General features: G+C 38.8%; 1 protein-coding gene across 6 annotated transcripts in view; it reads right to left on the bottom strand.

Moving 5' to 3' along the window:
• diaph2 (diaphanous-related formin 2) overlaps window positions 1–15,637 on the bottom strand; it is a 185,830-nt gene extending 170,193 nt beyond the window's left edge. For 3 of the 6 annotated variants that reach the window (XM_027135706.2, XM_027135702.2, XM_027135708.2), the window contains exons 1-3: window positions 15,166–15,637; window positions 13,980–14,300; window positions 3,179–3,211 (exon numbers count right to left, since the gene is read on the bottom strand). In XM_027135706.2, the coding sequence (XP_026991507.1) occupies window positions 3,179–3,211; window positions 13,980–14,066 (120 nt within the window). In that variant the 5' untranslated portion in view covers window positions 14,067–14,300; window positions 15,166–15,637. Of the gene's footprint in view, window positions 1–3,178; window positions 3,212–13,979; window positions 14,301–14,537; window positions 14,964–15,165 lie in introns of those variants that run through there. The other 3 variants (XM_027135703.2, XM_027135705.2, XM_027135707.2) reach the window with 3 other exon arrangements.
• Window positions 15,638–20,235: the final 4,598 nt, after the last annotated feature.

Consider the following 20,235-nt stretch of genomic DNA (forward strand, 5'->3'; position numbering starts at 1 on the left):
GGGTCGTTTCCCTGCGCCTTCGGGTCGGGGAGAGGTCTCTCACTGTTATTTGTGCTTATGGGCCAAATGGCAGTGTAGAGTACCCGACCTTCTTGGCGTCTCTGGGAGGGGTGCTAGAAAGTGCCCCGACTAGGGACTCCGTCGTTCTACTGGGGGACTTCAACGCTCATGTGGGCAGTGACAGTGACACCTGGAGGGGCGTGATTGGGAGGAACGGCCCCCCCGAACTGAACCCGAGGGGTGTTCTGTTATTGGACTACTGTGCTAGTCACAGTTTGTCCATAACGAACACCATGTTCAAGCATAAGGGTGTCCATCAGTACACATGGCACCAGGACACCCTAGGTCGGAAGTCAATGATCGACTTTGTGGTTGTTTCATCTGACCTCCGGCCGTATGTCTTGGACACTCAGGTAAAGAGAGGGGCGGAGCTGTCAACTGATCACCACCTGGTGGTAAGTTGGGTCCGATGGCGGGGGAGGAAGTTGGACAGACTTGGCAGACCCAAACGTACTGTGAGGGTCCGCTGGGAACGTTTGGCAGAGTCTCCTGTCAGAGAGATCTTCAACTCTCACCTCCGGCAGAGCTTCAACCAGATCCCGAGGGAGGTTGGAGACATTGAGTTCGAGTGGACCATGTTCTCCACCTCCACCACCGTAAGGTCTCCGGTGCCTGTCGTGGCGGCCATGGAGAAGGACTATCGGTTGGCCTCGAAGAAATTCTGGCAAACCGTCCGGCGTCTCAGGAGGGGGAAGCAGTGCCCTGCTCTCACTGTTTACAGTGGGATTGGGAATCTGCTGACTTCGACTGGTGACATCCTCGGACGGTGGAAGGAGTACTTCGAGGATCTCCTCAACCCCACCAACATGTCTTCCATTGAGGAAGCAGAGGCGGAAGGCTCGGTTGTGGACTCGTCGATCCCCCAAGCTGAGGTCACTGAGGTAGTTGAGAAGCTCCTCAGTGGCAAGGCACCGGGGGTGGATGAGATCCGCCCTGAGTACCTCAAGTCTCTGGATGTTGTGGGGCTGTCTTGGCTGACACGCCTCTGCAACATCGCGTGGCGGTTGGGGACAGTGCCTCTGGACTGGCAGACTGGGGTGGTGGTCCCTCTGTTTAAGAAGGGGGACCGGAGGGTGTGTTCCAACTATAGGGGGATCACACTCCTCAGCCTCCCCGGAAAAGTCTATGCCAGGGTACTGGAGAGTAGAATTCGGCCGATTGTCGAACCTTGGATTCAGGAGGAACAACGCGGTTTTCGTCCTGGTCATGGAACACTGGACCATCTCTATACCCTCACCAGGTTGCTGGAGGGTTCATGGGAGTTTGCCCAACCAGTCCACATGTGTTTTGTGGATCTGGAGAAGGCATTTGACTGTGTCCCTCGTGATGACCTGTGGGGGGTGCTCTGGGAGTATGGGGTTCAGGGCCCTCTGTTAAGGGCTGTCCGGTCCCTATATGACCGGAGCAGGAGTTTGGTTCGCATTGCCGACAGTAAGTCAGACTTGTTCCCGGTGCATGTTGGACTCCGGCAGGGCTGCCCTTTGTCACCGGTACTGTTCATTATTTATATGGACAGGATTTCTAGGCGCAGTCGGGGGCCGGAGGGAGTCAGGTTGGGGACCACAGGATTTCGTCTCTGCTTTTTGCAGATGATGTTGTCCTGTTGGCTTCTTCAAATCAGGACCTTCAGCATGCACTGGGATGGTTTGCAGCCGAGTGTGAAGCGGCGGGGATGAGAATCAGCACCTCCAAGTCCGAGGCCATGGTTCTCAGCCGGAAAAGGGTGGCTTGCCCTCTTCAGGTTGGTGGAGAGTTCCTGCCTCAAGTGGAGGAGTTTAAGTATCTTGGGGTCCTGTTCACGAGTGAGGGAAGGATGGAGCGGGAGATCGACAGGCGGATCTGTGTATCTTCTGCAGTGATGCGGTCGATATACCGATCTGTTGTGGTGAAGAAAGAGCTGAGCCGCAAGGCGAAGCTCTCTATTTACCAGTCGATCTACATTCCTACCCTCACCTATGGTCATAAGCTTTGGGTCATGACCGAAAGGACAAGATCCCTGATACAGGCGGCCGAAATGAGTTTCCTCCGCAGGGTGGCTGGGCGCACCCTTAGAGATAGGGTGAGGAGCTCGGTCACTCAGGAGGAGCTCAGAGTAGAGCCGCTGCTCCTCCACATTGAGAGGGGTCAGCTGAGGTGGCTCGGGCATCTGTTTCGGATGCCTCCTGGACGCCTCCCTGGGGAGGTGTTCCGGGCATGTCCAACCAGGAGGAGGCCCCAGGGAAGACCTAGGACATGCTGGAGGGACTATGTCTCTTGGCTGGCCTGGGAACGCCTCGGTATTCCCTCGGAAGAGCTGGAGGAAATGTCTGGGGAGAGGGAAGTCTGGGCATCCCTGCTTAGACTGCTGCCCCCGCGACCTGGCCCCGGATAAGCGGTAGAAAATGGATGGATGGATGGAGGTTGGCCAATGAGAACAACCGCAACTGATGGCAAACATTGTCATTGTGGTTTCAGGTCTATGTATTTCTTTGCAAATTAATATCTGGCCTTCTGATAATTACTGCTCATGAGTGATATACATTTTGGGTTATGACCTCATAGGTGTGATACTGGTATTGTGATATCTTGTTGATTTTGTTTTTTTATTCACAGCTGTTTTCCTTGGCTGACTAGTTTGGTTCTGATCAGGACACCAGAGGTTTCAGGACAATTCAGAACAATCCAAGTTGTTGTATAGCCTATGGGTGTAATCAAACAAAAGGTGGCAAGTCCTAAAATGTTTTTAAAAAATATAGATTTTTATATAAGGACATAAAAGCTGAAATTGTGATGATCTATCATGATCTAAAACTCGAGTGTCTTGAGTTTATAGCAAAATAATGAGATTTGGTTTTGTATTCCACTGCAGTCAAAAGGGGCTGTACACACACACACACACACACATAGCACTGAGATGTGACCATATGAATAAACATAAACAAAAAAACATTTTGTACCATGTGGTCATCAAATTGCCCAGTATAAAATGGGATTGAGTTAAACAATCAAGAATATGCTTTAGGTATATGCATTGATCTCTCCAGTTTGTAAGAAGCATGCCATGTGTGGTTATAAAGAAATGAAAAACAAGTAAAATAGAAAAAATAAAAAATAGAAAGTCAAACAACAAACACCTTACCATGTCATCAGCCAATGTTTTAATATGCATGTTCTGTTAAAGGGAATAGGGAATACAGAAATGAGACCAAAGTAATCACAAGCATTTCTATGTGCCCAAAAAGAGTGAAGGACACACAAAAACACACATAAATAACACAATTTTAAATAGTTTCCACATATGAATTTTCCACATAAGCTTTTAAATGCATCTGTCATATAGTTTGGGTAAAAATTCATGTAATCTCTGTTAGCCACTGATCACCACCTCTCTTCAGTGTGTAACAAATTATTTAAAAGACAAATAATTTTGTATCATCTGCAAGTAATATTAAAAAAAAAACTTTGTAATCTTTGGATGGCAGCTACGCAACATAATCTAAAGACTTAATATACTGCCCTCTACACATACACAGAAATTTCATTAAGACAAGTTGGTATGCATAAAGTCTCCAGTTAGGCAATCCTACTACTGATAGCTAACAATCACATTTATCAATCAGTGTCACTACTAGCATTTCACTTGAAAACAACACATACACACAAACATAAATACATACAAAAAAGTTTGTATTATAAAGACTCACCAGAATTATGCACAGACAGACAGACAGATAGATAGACAGATAGATAGATATCGTCATGCCTTCTTATAAAGGAGTCAGACTAAAGGTGTCACAATGTGGTCTTTTCCAAGAATGGTGTAGAATGGTGTATACTTTCATTAAGCTGTGGCTCTGCTTATATTATGGTAACCTACTTAGCATGCCATCTGCATGAACGTCTCCGCCTGGACTGTCTAATTGGTGATCTTTTCGGCACACAAGTTCTTTAACTGTGGAACAGTAGTGTCAGCCTTTGCAAACCAGTTTTTGCATTGTCTGACTTATGTAACAGATCAGACTCTGGAGAAGACCAATAATGGTATGTGTCACTTATTTCTAGAAGATTACTGAGAAGCACTGTGCGCCAAGATACATCACAATTCAAGTACTCAATTCAAGCCACTCTCCTATGCATTCCCCAATAAAGAGTTCTTGAAAGAGTTCAAAACACTTTCTACCATTCTATTTTCTCATAGACTGTTGGTTAATAAAAGTTATTTTTTCTATAGTTAATTCTTTTAAAATTAAAATTTACTTTGAATTAACCGAATTACTTGTGAATATTGCCCAGCGCAAATTGAGGCCAGGTCCTATTATACTAAAGCCATTTTACTGATCAAAGACCAAGAATATTATTATATTATATATACAATCATATTCTGTTCAATTAAAATCAATTATATTTACATAGCACCTTAAAAAATTAACAGTCACAATCCAGCATTACAGAAATCCAGAAACTATTGATTATTTCATGTTTGGTGTAGATACTTTCAACCCAACACCCAGCTAACATGGTGGTGGTAGCATTATGCTCAAACACTGATTTTTAGCAGGAGTAATTAGAAATTACAAGGAAAACAACTTTGGTGGAGACAATTGAAAGTTATGTGGAAAAACCTATTACAGTCAGACAGATGTGTCTAAAGTGAAAACCCAATATTAGTGAATGTCCATGAAAATGCCCTGATTTAAAACCAAATTGATGAAGAAAATTTGCATTGAGGAACAGAAGAAAAAGCCAAAAAAATTAAAATGTGCAAAGCTCATAGAGTGAGAATACCTATAAATTAAGCAACATTTGCAATACAGCAAAAAGAGAAATTACAACTAAGGAAGTGTATACTTTCTTAAGATACTTCAGTTTTAGGTTTCTTTTGAGTAATCCAGTGAAGACAGTGTCAAGGAAAATATTATGGCAAAAGTACCTATTAACATACCGTTAAGCACATTACCATCTATGAGCTTAGATTATATAAAGAAAAATATGTATTATCCTCCTTGATGTTTTAAAGAGCTGATGTAATTTTTTACCACATAACTCCTGTAATTCTGTGCCAATCAGACAACTGCACACTATGGATACTGATACTCATGTGTAATCACTCTGTAGCAGCCATTCTGAAAGTTGCCTGAAAACTTTGACAAGAAAAGAAGTCATGTAGAGGCACATTTTTAAGATTTGAAGCCTTTATTTTGGTTAAGTTTCAATACTTTTTTGAAAAATTAAAGGTAGGGTCTCCGATTTTTGAAAGCCAATGTTGACATATAAAATCACCAAAACAAACATGCCCCTAACCCAAATGGGTCCCACCCCTGTATTGATAGATAGCTCCACCCACACATACATACTCAACCCAGGCAACTAATAGAAAGAAATGTGTTCATCAAAGCTGAAGGGAAGAACAATACGATTGACACACAAGCATAATCATGCAAAGGACGGCATATATTAGTTCTGTGAAACAAAGCAAAACCAACGTTACTCACATATCGAGAAGGAAAAAAGCAACCTGTGTCTTAAGAAAAGTTGTCCGCATATTCACAGATTTGAGTTTCCCGAGTCAATAACTCCTGAGCTAAATGCTGTTACTAGCATTGTAGCTGCGTCTCTACATTACTACGATAGAAAAGAAGTGTTATTTGTGTAGTAACAGCGTTTAGCTCCGGAGTTACTGACTCGGGAAACTCCAATCTGTGAATATGCGGCCAACTTCCCGCTCCTTCAGTTCTCTCCAGTGCTGGAATGCTGATCCTATATTAACACGGGTCCTACTTCCTGAATTATCGTAAGCCTTTCTTCGCTTTCTTTCTTTGCTTCTATCCTCCATGTTAATGCTAAAACCGCTATCTGCTAATATCACACATGCGCACTGAACACCCTCTCTGCACATATTGACAAGACCCACCCCTTTCTGCTCATTGGCTACAAGTTTGTTTTAATTTTTGTTTAGTTTTCGGCCCATCTCGGTTTTCTGAAGCATTTCTCAAAAATAGGAGACCCCACCTTTAAGAGATTAATGTTTAGAATTTTGGATAGTATAACTTGGAATTTGGATGTGTGAAATATTTACAGTTGAATAAAAAAGCTGGATAGCTGTTTATTGATGGTTACAGTTTATTTATGGTCAGTAAGTTTAGTCTGATGTACTTTTATAAGCTTTCATATTATTGTACGGTATGCTTAAAGGGTACAGTTCTATGAAAACCACATAGCACCAGTGTCAAAATCAACAAAAAAGTATTATTTAAAAGATATTTTCAATATTATTTGTTCATATTATATGTGTATAAACTTGGTCAATCATCTAGATTATTTATGTTGTGAAATCGTCCCCTTTAAATACACTGCTCAAAAAAATAAAGGGAACACTTAAACAACACAGTGTAACTACAAGTCAATCACACTTCTGTGAAATCAAACTGGCCACTTAGGAAGCAACACTGATTGACAATCAATTTCACATGCTGTTGTGCAAATGGAATAGACAACAGGTGGAAATTATAGGCAATTAGCAAGACACCCCCAATAAAGGAGTGTGCTGAAATGAATTTTCTTTATGGTAATTAATTTTTGTTTCTTTGTCGAAAGAAATGCCCCCCCCCCCCCCCAATCCCCCCCGGTCATGCTGACCTGTGATAAGTGTGTTCTTGTTTTCTTGTTTTTGTACCCTGTGTTTCTGCAAACATAAGCAGGATGGTAAGGCTTGCTGATAATGTAACCTTAATCTTAAGGGAATAGAGAACGAGGAAATCTCTATCATGTAAAAATGTATTTCTGTGTTATATGTCATCTTCACCTCTTCTGATTTAATGTTCTTGATTTGAGTCTATCCTGTTCTTTTAGTGTTCTTGACAGGATGAAGAAGACAAGATAGGTTGACCTGCTTGTGAGATTACTCGCAGGACACTCAGTTTCTCTTTACTCATGTACAGGCTTTCTGACCTTCAATGCTTGGATAAGAGTTGTGAGGAAGCAGCATTCTGGCATACACCTATCTATGTTGATAAAAGTTAGCCCCCGCCTTATCTCATACACCATAGCTTACTGTATTTCATTGTGTATATATTCTGTTCTGTAGCTCAGTTCTTTGAGTAGCTGTTTGGAATAAACCAGATTTGATTTCACTCGTGTGGTTTGTTCTCTCAGTGCTCCGGAGTGCTCCTATTGTTTTGCAGAGGTAAAGAGACGCGGACAAGTGCGAGGAGGAATCTTTCTTACAGAGTGGTTCTACAGGTGGTGAAGACAGACCACTTCACAGTTCCTGTGCTTTCTGACTGAAGTTTTGGTCACTTTTGAATGCTGGCGGTGCTTTCACTCTAGTGGTAGCATGAGACGGAGTCTACAACCCACACAAAGTGGCTCAGGTAGTGCAGCTCATCCAGGATTGCACAATGCTGTGGCAAGAAGGTTTACTGTGTCTGTCAGCATAGTGTCCAAAGCATGGAGGCGCTACCAGGACACAGGCCAGGACATCAGAAGACGTGGAGGAGGCCGTAGGAAGGCAACAACCCAGCAGCAGAACTGCTACCTCCGCCTTTGTGCAAGGAGGAACAGGAGGAGCACTGCCAGAGCCCTGCAAAATTACCTCTAACAGGCCACAAATGTGCATGTGTCTGCTCAAACGGTCAGAAAAAGACTCCATGAGGGTGGTATGAGAGCCCAACGTCCACAGGACATTCGGCATTTGCCAGAGAACACCAAGATTGACAAATTTGCCACTGGTGCCCTGAGCTCTTCACAGATGAAAGCAGGTTCACACAAAGCACATGTGACAGAGTCTGGAGACGCCATTAGGTACGGAGATGAGATCCTCAGACCCCTTGTGAGACCATATGCCGGTGCGGTTGGCCCTGGGTTCCTCCTAATGCAAGACAATGCTAGACCGCATGTGTCAGCAGTTCCTGCAAGACGAAGGCATTGATGCTATGGACTGGCCCTCCGTTCCCCAGACCTGAATCCAATTGAGCACATCTGGGACATCATGTCTCGCTCCATCCACCAACGGCACATTGCACCACAGACTGTCCAGGAGTTGGCGGATGCTTTAGTCCAGGTCTGGGAGGAGATCCCTCAGGAGACCATCCGCCACCTCATCAGGAGCATGCCCAGGCGTTGTAGGAAGGTCATACAGCCAACGTGGAGGCCACACACACTACTGAGCCCCATTTTGATTATTTTAAGAACATTACATCAAAGTTGGATCAGCCTGTAGTGTGTTTTTCCACTTCAATTTGGAGTGCGACTCCAAATCCAGACCTCCATGGTTAATAAATTTGATTTTCATTGATACTTTTTGTGTGATTTTGTTGTCAGCACATTCAACTATGTAAAGAACAAAGTATTTAATAAGACTATTTCATTCATTCAGATCTAGGATGTGTTACTTAAGTGTTCCCTTTATTTTTTTGAGCAGTGTATAATGTTATATCTTTAATTTGAAAAATTCTGGTGTGCTAATTAATCTCAGTTTTCTCCATTTAAGCTCACATACATTGAATGCCAATGAAAAAATTTCATCAACAGACTTCAAATATTCACTGATGGATGTCACTTTAAGTTCATCTTTAAATGAATAAGATAATATATTATTTTTACAGCTTTAAGATGAGAAAAGCAAGGATTAGCTATAGTTTATGCGCAAAGATGAAAGAGGCATGTCATCTGTACATAGAGACAGTCATCAGAAACCTGCCATATCTGTCCAGGAAGTTTGTAGTAGACAGGAAAACTCTGACCTAGAGACTAAAAGAGCACATCAGTGTTGAGGCACATCAGGTGTGTTTACCTGAATGCAGAGACAGAAAGGGAGATCTCAGGATGTCTTCAGGAAGACTAGGTTAAATTAAGACAAACTGAACTGTTGTTACAAGGTGTATAATAACTCAGTGTGGGTAATAGATGACTGTTAGTTCCAGACACCATACAGGATTGACTTTCAGAAAGTCTGAGAATTCTTCTGAGTAAAGAGCCAAGAACAAACGACAGAACGTATACAATGTGGATGAAACAGGATTCATGACAGATCCTGCTTCAGAAAAGGACCTTGCACAAAGATGTTCAAAAAGCTTTAACTAAAACAATGTTTGAATGAATGTAATGATTAAGTTTTTGTTATTGACTATTTGCACCTCAAATTGTTTAAAATGAACAATATTTAATAAAATGTCTTGTGAGCTTAATTGGAACAGGGGTTTGCTTAAAGGGTACAAAACTGAATTTATTGAATAATATCTTCATTTAAATATTTTATTAATTTGAAATAAAGTTACATTTTATTGTATGAGATTCATATTTTATTTTATCATAACTTTCCCTACTGAAATGTATGTCTTGTGCTCTAAAATACCCTAAAGTAGATTTGGTGAGCTTAATAGGTATGTTTACCCTACTCTTTCACGATTACAGTCCCATCCAAAATACTGGTAGTAACAGAAATGGCAATTCAGTTGTGTTTGCTATATACTAAAGACATTTGGGATTGAGATCAAAAGATGACTAAAGCACTATTCGGACGGGACTAGTTTTCCAAACAACGTTTGAGTTAGATTTTTTTTCAGCCGACGTCTGTCATTTCATGTATGGATTCGGACGGGACTAACATCTCTGTTTATTACGGAGGTATGAGTATCTGTGTTTTACATGTGGTCGTTGCACAAGACCACATGTCCAGGATGCGTGGATTGCGTATAGTCATATTTGATAAAATATGATAAAATGTTTTTTGAAATTAAGTACATTTACATTTAAGCACTTTAAAATGTAAACATCCTAACTTGTTAAGTGTTTAAAAGTGTTATACACATTATAATATTAAAAATAATTAAAAAAAACAAATGTAAAAAATGTTTATCATATGGTTTTATATAGAACTTCTTATAAACCCATTTGAAAAAATAAGTTTTTATATAATTTTCACGATAGGTAATTGACTATAGAAATGAAAAACTGATACCTAAAATTGATACAGTAGCCAGTCTTAACAATTTACGTGATTTGGCTCCTCTTGTTGATTTCATTTTTTTATTTCTTCGCAGGGTAGCAAACACATTTACATCCATTATTGGTGTGCAGAAAGCAGAACCTTGAATACCGGTGTGCTAGGGTTAATACGGTAGTTCACATTGACCAAAACAGACAAGAAAACGCATTTTGTAAAAAAAAATTTCGGCAATCACAGACATCCGCATTCAGATGGGATTAGATTTCTCAGAGGAGCGCAGATTTTGCTGAAAAACAGTAGGTAGTTTGCTCTGGAATTTTTACACAGGTTGTGTGAGAAAAAGACAGACATGGCAGATTCGGACGGGATTAAAATCACAAAGTATGTCTGTGAAACTGAAATTTCTCTAACGACCACCTGTAAAACTAGTCCTGTCCGAATAGGACATTAGAAACAGTAGAGCAAATTTAAGGCTCTCTTTAACAAGGCAATGTTTGTAAAAACCCACCTTTTTTTAAATGACCAAAATACTGGAACAAGTGGAACTGCTTACAGAATTAATATCTCTAAATATCTACTCTTGGTTTCAGTCCTGGAAATCAGCAATGAAGACTGCATTTGTTTGTAAAAGGGATAAACCTACATGAAGACCAGAGAACTGACTATAGATGAAAATCAAACCATTCTGAAGCTGAGGGGGAAAAGGAAAATCTGTCAGCACCAGCACTGGGCATGGCAAGAACAATTTGAAATGAAAATGACAAATAAAAAGACATCAGACATCAAACATTTAAGCAAAGAAAATAACAGCACTGTAATCATTGAGAAACTATGAAGAAAACCCCCCAAAACAGCAGTCACTGTTGTCACCGTCAAACTCCACAGACAGAGTGGAAACATCACAATCCAAAATTCAAAGACGACTTAAAGAGGACAAATACATCACATTCCACAAGGTGTAAACCATTAATCAGCAGTAAGAATAAAAAGGCCAGATTGGAAATTGCAAAGAAATACAGAAATGAGCCACAAAAGTTCTGCACCAAAATTAACCTCTACCAAAGTGATAAATAGGCCAAACTGTGAAGAAAGAAAAATATCTGATCCAATCTGATCCTATAGAAACATTCTATCTGGTATTTTTAAAAGAAATACAAATCAACTAACTTGAGACAATCTGCTACATGCTGCAAGACAATGACTCGAAACACACTACCAACACAAAAAAGGATTTTGATGTGAGAAATCCCTAAAACAAAAAACTGAAAGAAGCTGTGGTACAAGCTAGGTAAAGAACAATTCAACAGTCTGCTGATGTTAGTGGGTCACCAGTCTGATGCAACAAGAGATATGCAACCAAATGCAGTGTTATTTACTTTCATTGACATGAAGAACATCTGATCAAATACTTTTGCTCATCAAAACATGGTTTGTCCACCCCAAAGGTGCCATTTTCCAAATCGTTTAAACAAATCTAGATTTATATACCAGGAAATGAAAGCTGTAAGTCTGATATATCACTCATTCATCTTTAAATCTCAAACCCACAATGTTTTCAGTGTATAGCAAAAATAAAAATATTGTTACTTATCAAAAGGTCAGGGTTCAAGCCCAGGCACCGCCAGGCTGCCACTGTTGGGCCCCTGAGCCTTTAACCACCTCTGCTCCAAGGATGCCATGTCATGGCTACTGCTGACCTTTCTAACTTTCTTTACAAGCTGGGATATGTGGAAAAGAATTTCACTGTGCTATCATGTATGTATGCATGACAAAAGCCTGCTGCTGCTGTTTCTTCAACTCCAGTGATCTGTCAGTCATTTACTACATTTGCAATTATTTGTCACTCTCATATCTACTCACTGTCCACTTTAATTGTAACACCTGTCAACATTCTCATTCATGCAGATATCCAATAAGCCAATTATTGGGCAGCAGAACGATGCATAAAATCATGCACATGCAGGTCAAGAGCTTCAGTTAATTTTCAAATCAAACATCAATATAAGGGAAAATGGTGCGAAAAGAAAACATAAATCATCCTGGAGTGGAGGGTTTGCAGGTAGAACACCTTGTTGAGTGAGATACGAGAAGAATGATCAGACTGACTTAAGCAGACAAAAAATCTACAATAACTCATGTAACCACTATTACATCCCAGGTAGACAGAGAAGCATTTCATCATGCAAAAAAATATCAAACATTGAGGTGGAGGTACTACAACAGCAAAAAAAAACGGTTCCACTCCAGTCAGTCATGGCCAAGAATCTGAGGCTATCATAGGCACAAGAGTCACCAAAAAGTAGATAGCTAAAGAAGAGGACAACAGGTTTCTTTTTTCTAATTTGTAATTGTGAGTGGAACTCAATGTGGACATCTGCTGTAGTAGCCTATCCACCACAAGGTTTGATGTTTTGTACATGCTGAGATGCTTTTCTGTTCAACATATTTGAAAGAATGATTATTTATTATATCCATCTGGCAAATTTCCTAAGATATTCCTTCACAGAGATTCAAGTTCTTTTGTTACCAATATCCATGCCACATTCTGATGATTGATGTGAACATTAACTTAAGCTCTTGACCTGTATCTGCAGGATTTGTGCACTGTGTGGGGCCACATAATTGGCTAATTAGATAACTGCAGGAATATGCAGGTATACAGGTGTTTGTAATAAAGTGGTATATTGTGGTGTACTGATTTTTCTTGTGTTTCACCATTAACAGACTTTTAACCACATTCTAAAACACAAAAATACTATTATGATTACAATAATCACAATTAATTATTTACAAGCAATATTTTAGATTTATGTTTAATTCAATGTCACAAAAACCTCTTAATTGAAGGTGCAATATAATTTGATTTCCTCTACATCTTCGGTCTGTGAAATGCTGAACTTAAATGCAAACAAATGATGTACACTAGCCTAGTGTCTGAGATAATGCAAAGTTCTGGTACATATGAAGCTCAATATAATTCACCCATCATCATTCAAATTATTTAATAAAGAAAATAATGTGCCAATTAAAAGATCAGTTGCTTATTAGAATACGATTGGATAAACTGTAATTTTGTCTGGATGTTTTTCAAACAAATTTCATTTTTTCATTTTTTATTTTTAGAGTGTTTTAATAATTGAAACAAGAATATTGTGGGTAATATGTTACATTCTGTTACAAAACAAGTCACACCAAACATCACCCAAAAAAAAAAAAAAAATCACACTGCCTCCACCAGCTTCCCTTTTTCCCATAGCTCATCCTGGTGGATCCAGGAGAGTTCTATCGATGGGCTCTACAGAAAGCTGAAAACACCATCAGCACTGACTTCCCCAACCTGCAGTTGATCTACAGCAAGGCCAGGAAGATAGTTAAAGACCTCTGTAATCCAACGAATGACTCTTCTCTCTGTTGCAGGTTAGGAGAGCACTTCTACTCCTTGGAGGCAAACACAGAGAGAATAAGCAAGGAGCTTCTTCCTGCAGGAATTTTCAGCTTTCAACCAGGACAATACTTGGAACCTCAAATTTTTCTGTATACTTAACTCACACTATGTCTACTGGAATTTATTATGTAACATAGTGCTTTAAACTGCATATCTTCATTTTACTCTCACTAGTCCTACTGTTCTAATGCTGAGCCACATATACTTTTTCCTTACCCAACTATATAGTTAATTATTTTATTATATTTTTTTATTGAAATATTTATTTTTTTATTCTCCATTGTACTCATTTATTCTTATTATCTCTACTTTTATGATGTGGATGGTCTAAAAGCATTTAACTACATGTTGTACATACAGTTATACTGTATGTAAAATTGTAAATACTGTAATATCATTACTATAAATTACAGCTAGATACGCAGCACAGAATTGTAGAGCTAAGGCAGGTTAACCGACTGCCTAACCCCATCAAATCAACTGTTGAAATATCACAGTTAAAACAAAGTTCTAAGATAGTACACTACAAAAAATATTAAATGTACATACCAACTTTTTGTTCTTGCTATCATCCTCATTTGATTTCTTTTTAGGGTGCTTACTGGGCTCCTCCATTCCACTCGCTTGCTGATCCATTTTTGAGGAAAAGCTCCAATTCAAATGTTTCTTGCACTTACAAAATCCACAGTTTTGTGGACTTTAAAAGTTAAAAAAAAAAGTTAAAAATCCATTCCATAGAGATTCCAAATGATTATTCCACATTATGCACAGATGCAAATCTTGATATTGCCCCCTGAAATATCTCCAAATGCAGATGTCTCCAAATGCAGCCTTGACCAGTTCAGCACTACAAATTCAGTATTGGGAAATCTGTCAAGAGAATAAGTTCAATGACTTCAATATAGTAGGCACATATGACTGTTATCAAAGTGTTTTAAGAAAAGTTGTAGTTTAAGCTTTATGTTTGTCATTTTAGACGTGTTGAACAACTTGTACATCTTGAAATTCTACACGCACATAGGTTTACAGAACGCTGATGTGTGGTTAGGTTATTAAAATGCTCTTTAGAAGAAAACTTAATCTCTGTAATGTACTAAATAAACTCACTCAGAACTTTAATAGGAATATTCTGCCTATACTGGTTAGGGCCTCCCTTTGTTCTAAACATAAGACGGTTGTGAAGGAAAATCCCGGTTATAGACCTTCCCAGTAGCATCTCAGAATGACAGATCACATTTTATGCCACTCTGAAAGTTGCTGTGAACATTAGCCAAAGCCTCTGGCTCTGCATGATTTTATGCTTTGCAATGATGCCACTGATCTCTAATACAGTCCGTTGTAAAAAAATAAAAGTCTTGAATTTATCCATCATGTAACACACAAGGCAGCTTACAAAAAGTTAAAACTTAAAAAGATAACCGAGTCAAGTATCCGGTTTGACTTGAGATGGGTTAGTAAATTTGTTAGTTAGATAGTTGATAATAAATTTGTCGGTTTGTTAACTAGTAGCTTGAATTTGTTTGTTGCTTCTTTTTTCCTTAACGTGACCGAATCCGGTAATGGGAGAATCCCAATCGTCGTTATGCGCCCGGTCATTTTGAACACATGAAAAGGCTATACTTCCACACAAAAATAAGATCCCAAGCGTGTATTCAGTATTTATAGACACGCGTAATACAACAAATATAGCAAAACAAAATATTAACAACTCATGATAATCTAATCCAGAGCATACCATAATAGTCAAGAGGCCCACCATTGTTCCGCCTGCTGACGTTTCTGATTCGCCCCGTGATTCACGGTCTTCCAACAGAACGGAAGTAGATGATTTCAATAGGCTCTTTCCCAAGAAAATAACGGAAGTCTGTCCTTAAAGGTACAAACAATAACTCATCATAGATGTATAGATATCTATGTAACTCGTAAGCTTAAAGAAATTGTAACATCACAGTTAGCTGATGAGTCGACTTTGTTCTTAAAGAACACGGACAATGTCACGCAAGCTTTATGCATTTCCTATTGATTAACTTAATTTAATTTATTATTTATTTGTTTGGTTGGTTGGTTGTTTTTTGTTTTGTTTTTCTTCTTCTTCTTCTTCTTCTTCTTCTTCTTCTTCTTCTTCAGTAGACATGGTTTTTCACTGCTTATAAAATATATGAAACACTGTTGGTGGAGCCCATGTAAGCAACGGCAGAAATGACGGCCGAATGGAAAGAACTCAAAATGGCTTCGATGGCGGAAGAAGCCGTTACAAACACTATGCTGGAGGCTACGATGGAGGTTATGACGGTAAATGAGTCATTCTACGAAACGAGTGCCATTTGGGTCCGCAGCATTTGATCAGATGCATAAGGCACAAAAATGTGCTTACAAAGCTTAAAGTTATTTATTGAAGTGTTCTTTACTAAATGAGCATTGTGCTACGTCTGAACTGACCTCACTGTATTTTTTTGTATAATCAATTTCTATTCTGTCCTTAAGTGTCTTAATTCATTTTAAATAAAATTTTAAACCTTTTTTTAATTACTTGTTTTTATTGTTGTGATTATTTCTTATGATAGTTTTACTTTCTTTATGTAAAGCACTTTGAATTACCATTGTGTATGAAATGTGCTACAGTATAAATAAACTTGCCTTGCAGTGTAGTAGACTAGATAAAATGACGAATAAAAGGAAAATTTGAACCTGAGAAAAACTTTGAAAAGAACCATAATGTCTCCATGCTACAATAATAATGATAAAAGCAAAGTTTTTCACTGTTTTATAAGTAAAAATTTGACTGTATTATTTGTCCCCCCCTTCAAAAATTGCTCCTGAGAAATTTTATATTTATTGTCCTCCCCTACTGTTAAATGAAATTTACGCCCATGCTGTAGCCTAAAGCAGTTGGCACAAATAACACTGTTGGATTTAATCTTCATGATAATGTGGATATAACGTATGAAATAGAGTGAAAATTAAATGTCATTAATTCTTATAATCATTCTTCCCACATATATTTTCTACAATCTAACTTCAGTTCACGACCTCACCATCTGTGTCGCCAATTCCCTTTGTCTCCAGAATGTGCGTACGCACAACTCAAAGTTTGCTTAAAGGTGTGCACCTTCTCCCGTCAAGTTTGTTTTTTATAGAACCTTTGCATGGGAACTGCTGCATGTACGTTTCCAGCCCCATTTTGTGCGTACGCACGCTTCATCAGGCTATCAGGAAGCTGAACTCACTCTCAAACTTGCCTCCACTTCTCTTTTCTGCCACAGGCTCCACAGATCTATGAAGCCAACACTCCCCTTCAGATCCTACATCCCCAAGGACCTTCCACTCCCCCTCCCACTAACATAAGGAAACATGCACCAGTCACTTTGTGCAGCATTGGTCTGCCTATTCTCCACTGCATCTACATATGCTTTGCACTTTATTTAAATCTCATTGCTAATATTTTTCACCTTGGGCCTGAGAGAAATACATTTTCGATTCTTTTTTGTGTATATACTGTACATGTGAAAGAGTTGACAATAAAGAAAAACTTGAACTTGAACTTGAACTTTATAAATGAGACCCCTGGTCTTATAAAGGTGTATACAGTTACCAGATAGGAGGACATAGTGGTGGCAATGGTTAAGATGATTTTGCAAGTGAATATAGTCAACAGTCATCTGTTTATCTGTTTGGTCTGCTAAAAACGGAAAAAAAAACTATTAAAACTAAAAATAAAAAAATAAAAACTATTGGTGCCCGGCCCCTTGTCATTCGCAGTGGTACATTTGCCTACGTATTTTTCTTGTGTGTGATCACTGAAAACAGTTGGCTAAGTTACACTCATGAAAAACTGATGCTGATCTGGGAAACATTCTCTAACAGCCGTCAAAATGTCATTGTTTGTGTCAAACAAGTTGTGAATTTGTTGTAACATTATAAAAGGAGATCATGACTTGCCCGGTGCTCAGAGTGATGCTCGCAGCTCCAGTGGTTTTCTCTGTGGGTGAATGAGGATGATGGCGAACAATTCCACAATATACTTTTTTTTCATTGGTTGTTGCGTTAAATCTTACCCAGATACAATAGTGCTATTTTCTGATTGGCTATTGTGTAGCCTCTTTTTGATTGGCTGATAAGTTTCAGGCTCGACTAAGAACTCCAGGGGAGATGCACTTGATTCCTGCCCGGTTCCATAGAGACAGCGGTGCGGACAGATACATTTTGGGCGCTGCGGCATATTAAATATATATGATAAATAGTACGTTTTTCAGCATGAGAAATAAAATGTGTGTCAGGAGTGGGTGACAAAAGACTGAAATGAGTGACTGTTATGCTCAATGCGTGACACTTGAGAGCCCTGTATTTATTTATTTATTTGTGTGTGTGTGTATGTATATGTGTGTATATATATATATATATATATATATATATATATATATATATATATATATATATATATATATATACACATATATATATATGTGTGTGTGTGTGTGTGTATATATATATATATATATATATATATATATATATATATATATATATATATATATATATATATATATCTGCCTTACTATTGTAAATTTGCAACTTGGGACTATGGTTGTTGACTTTTTCTTAGACAATTGCCTATTCATGTTAAAGTAAATAGAGTGAATGGCTTAAATTGCCTAAAATTCAGTTTACAAACAAATTCACATGTGAGGAATTTGTTTTAGTGACATAATCTCCACAGTGTAACAGAATGACATATGTAGTATAGATGAAATTGTATGTACACATTTACAGGTGTGAAATGTGCAGTTTAAATAAACATATGAAATATACATATGCAAATAAGTATACAATATATACAATTTGTATGTATACATGTGCAGTTGTGAAATGTGCAGTTGAAGTAAACATAAACATTCAGACAATATGTATGCATGTATGTACAGAGTGCAAGTATGAAATGTGCAATTGAGGTATACATAGTGCAAATATTATGTGTTGTGTGTTCCATGGTGTTAATTGTTCATCAGGTGGATTGCTTGAGGGAAGAAACTGTTCCTATGTATTCCATTTCATTATAACAGACGGTTGTTTAAAAAATAACAAATTTAGTTGATATAACAATTGGAAACAGTCGACAATAGTCGGTTGTTTATGAAGTAACATTTTATTTCAGATCTTTGAATCATGTAATGAGAAAAGAATATCTATCCCTGTAACAATGGGCAAAAAAGCTGCTTCTATCAGCTCACTCTGAAATAGCCCGCACACCCCCTTGGTGGTGATTTGCCACAGTAACTATTTTAACTCAGTTAAAAATAAAGATAATAACATTACACCATTATAAGCACATTACACCATTCAGCCTTAGACAGAAGGATTCTCTCGGAAAACTCCCTGAGCAGACAAGAAGAAGAGAGGAAAGTCAAAATATGGCTATTCGCCACTCTACTTAATGTTCGGTAGGGATGCCTGAATGCCAATGGATATCCTTAAGAGACATGGAGGTCAGTGAAGTCGACAAGCTTGATGACTGGGTGAAAAACCATCATGACCGATTGAAGACCGCTGTTGAAGTAGCTAACTCTGCAGCACAAGAGGCTTCAAGACGAAGGAAAAGAGCCTATGATTGCAGATCCCATGGCGCACTTGTGAGACCTGGTGACCGTGTTCTGTTACGAAGTAATTCACATAGGGGAAGGAATATGATACAAGATCACTGGGAACCCTTGCCTTACATTGTGGTGAAACAGAATCACGCAGACACTCCAGTTTACACAATTCACCCAGAGAAAGGGGGTCCATGGAAAGTGGTACACAGAGATCAACTTAGACATTGCACTTTTCAGTCACCCCTACCATCTTATACATCAGGACATGGATCTAGAGCCCCACATATCCGGTGAGAAATGTGTTTTTGTTTAATTTTTATGATTTTTTTTTTATCTGAAAATATTTCCCCCAAAAGTAAAACACATTTCCCCCAAATAAGTGTTGTAGTATAACTATCAGGACATCAAAAACACATTTCTCCCAAGTAAGTGTTGTACTATAACTATCAGGACATCAGTGATGTGTGAGCTGAATTTGGTGACAGTACAGTGTATTACAGAGAAGTTATTGACTGTTTTTGCACTTTGCAGACGGTCCCTTGGAATCTGTTTCTCGGTCGTCTGCACATAGAGACTTTTCAAAATTATGCTTTTTTGTAAGTTTTTATAAGTTGATGAAGATTAGTTTATTAACTTTATATCTTTAAGACACGTAAAACACCCACGTTTGCACATCAATGCCTGTACTGGGTGTTTTAGTTGCCAAACTTAAATGTAAGAAACGTATTCAACTAAAATTATGATTACAAAGAACTTTTCAAATGTGTTAAATTGATTGTATTAATATCTGCCGGCAGCGGCGGGATGAAGGAATTTACATCATGACGTCATTGTAAATTACGTCATTACGTCAGGAGGTAAAAGAACTGGTGAACTTGAACTGGTTCATTAAAACGAACTGTCCGAAAGAACCGGTTCTCGGAAAAGAACCGAACTTCCCATCACTAGCCCGTGTCTCAGTCAAATTCACGCCATAGTCTCACACCACCAATAGGAGGGAAGATGCATAGCAACCTGAGCTGTGGAACGGCGGATGTCTGCCGCACTTGATTCTAGGATTCCTGTGTTTTTTCACGTATAAGCCAAATGTTTACCACAAGTCTGTGTTTCTCACTGTGTGTTATCTGGGCTATATACCTCAAAATGAGTTGTGAACCAAGAGAGTATTTCCCACAGATTTTAAAGTTATGGCAAAACAAATATGGCCACAATTTGGC

This window comes from Tachysurus fulvidraco, chromosome 17 (genome assembly GCF_022655615.1).
Source record: "Tachysurus fulvidraco isolate hzauxx_2018 chromosome 17, HZAU_PFXX_2.0, whole genome shotgun sequence".
Lineage (NCBI taxonomy): Eukaryota > Metazoa > Chordata > Actinopteri > Siluriformes > Bagridae > Tachysurus > Tachysurus fulvidraco.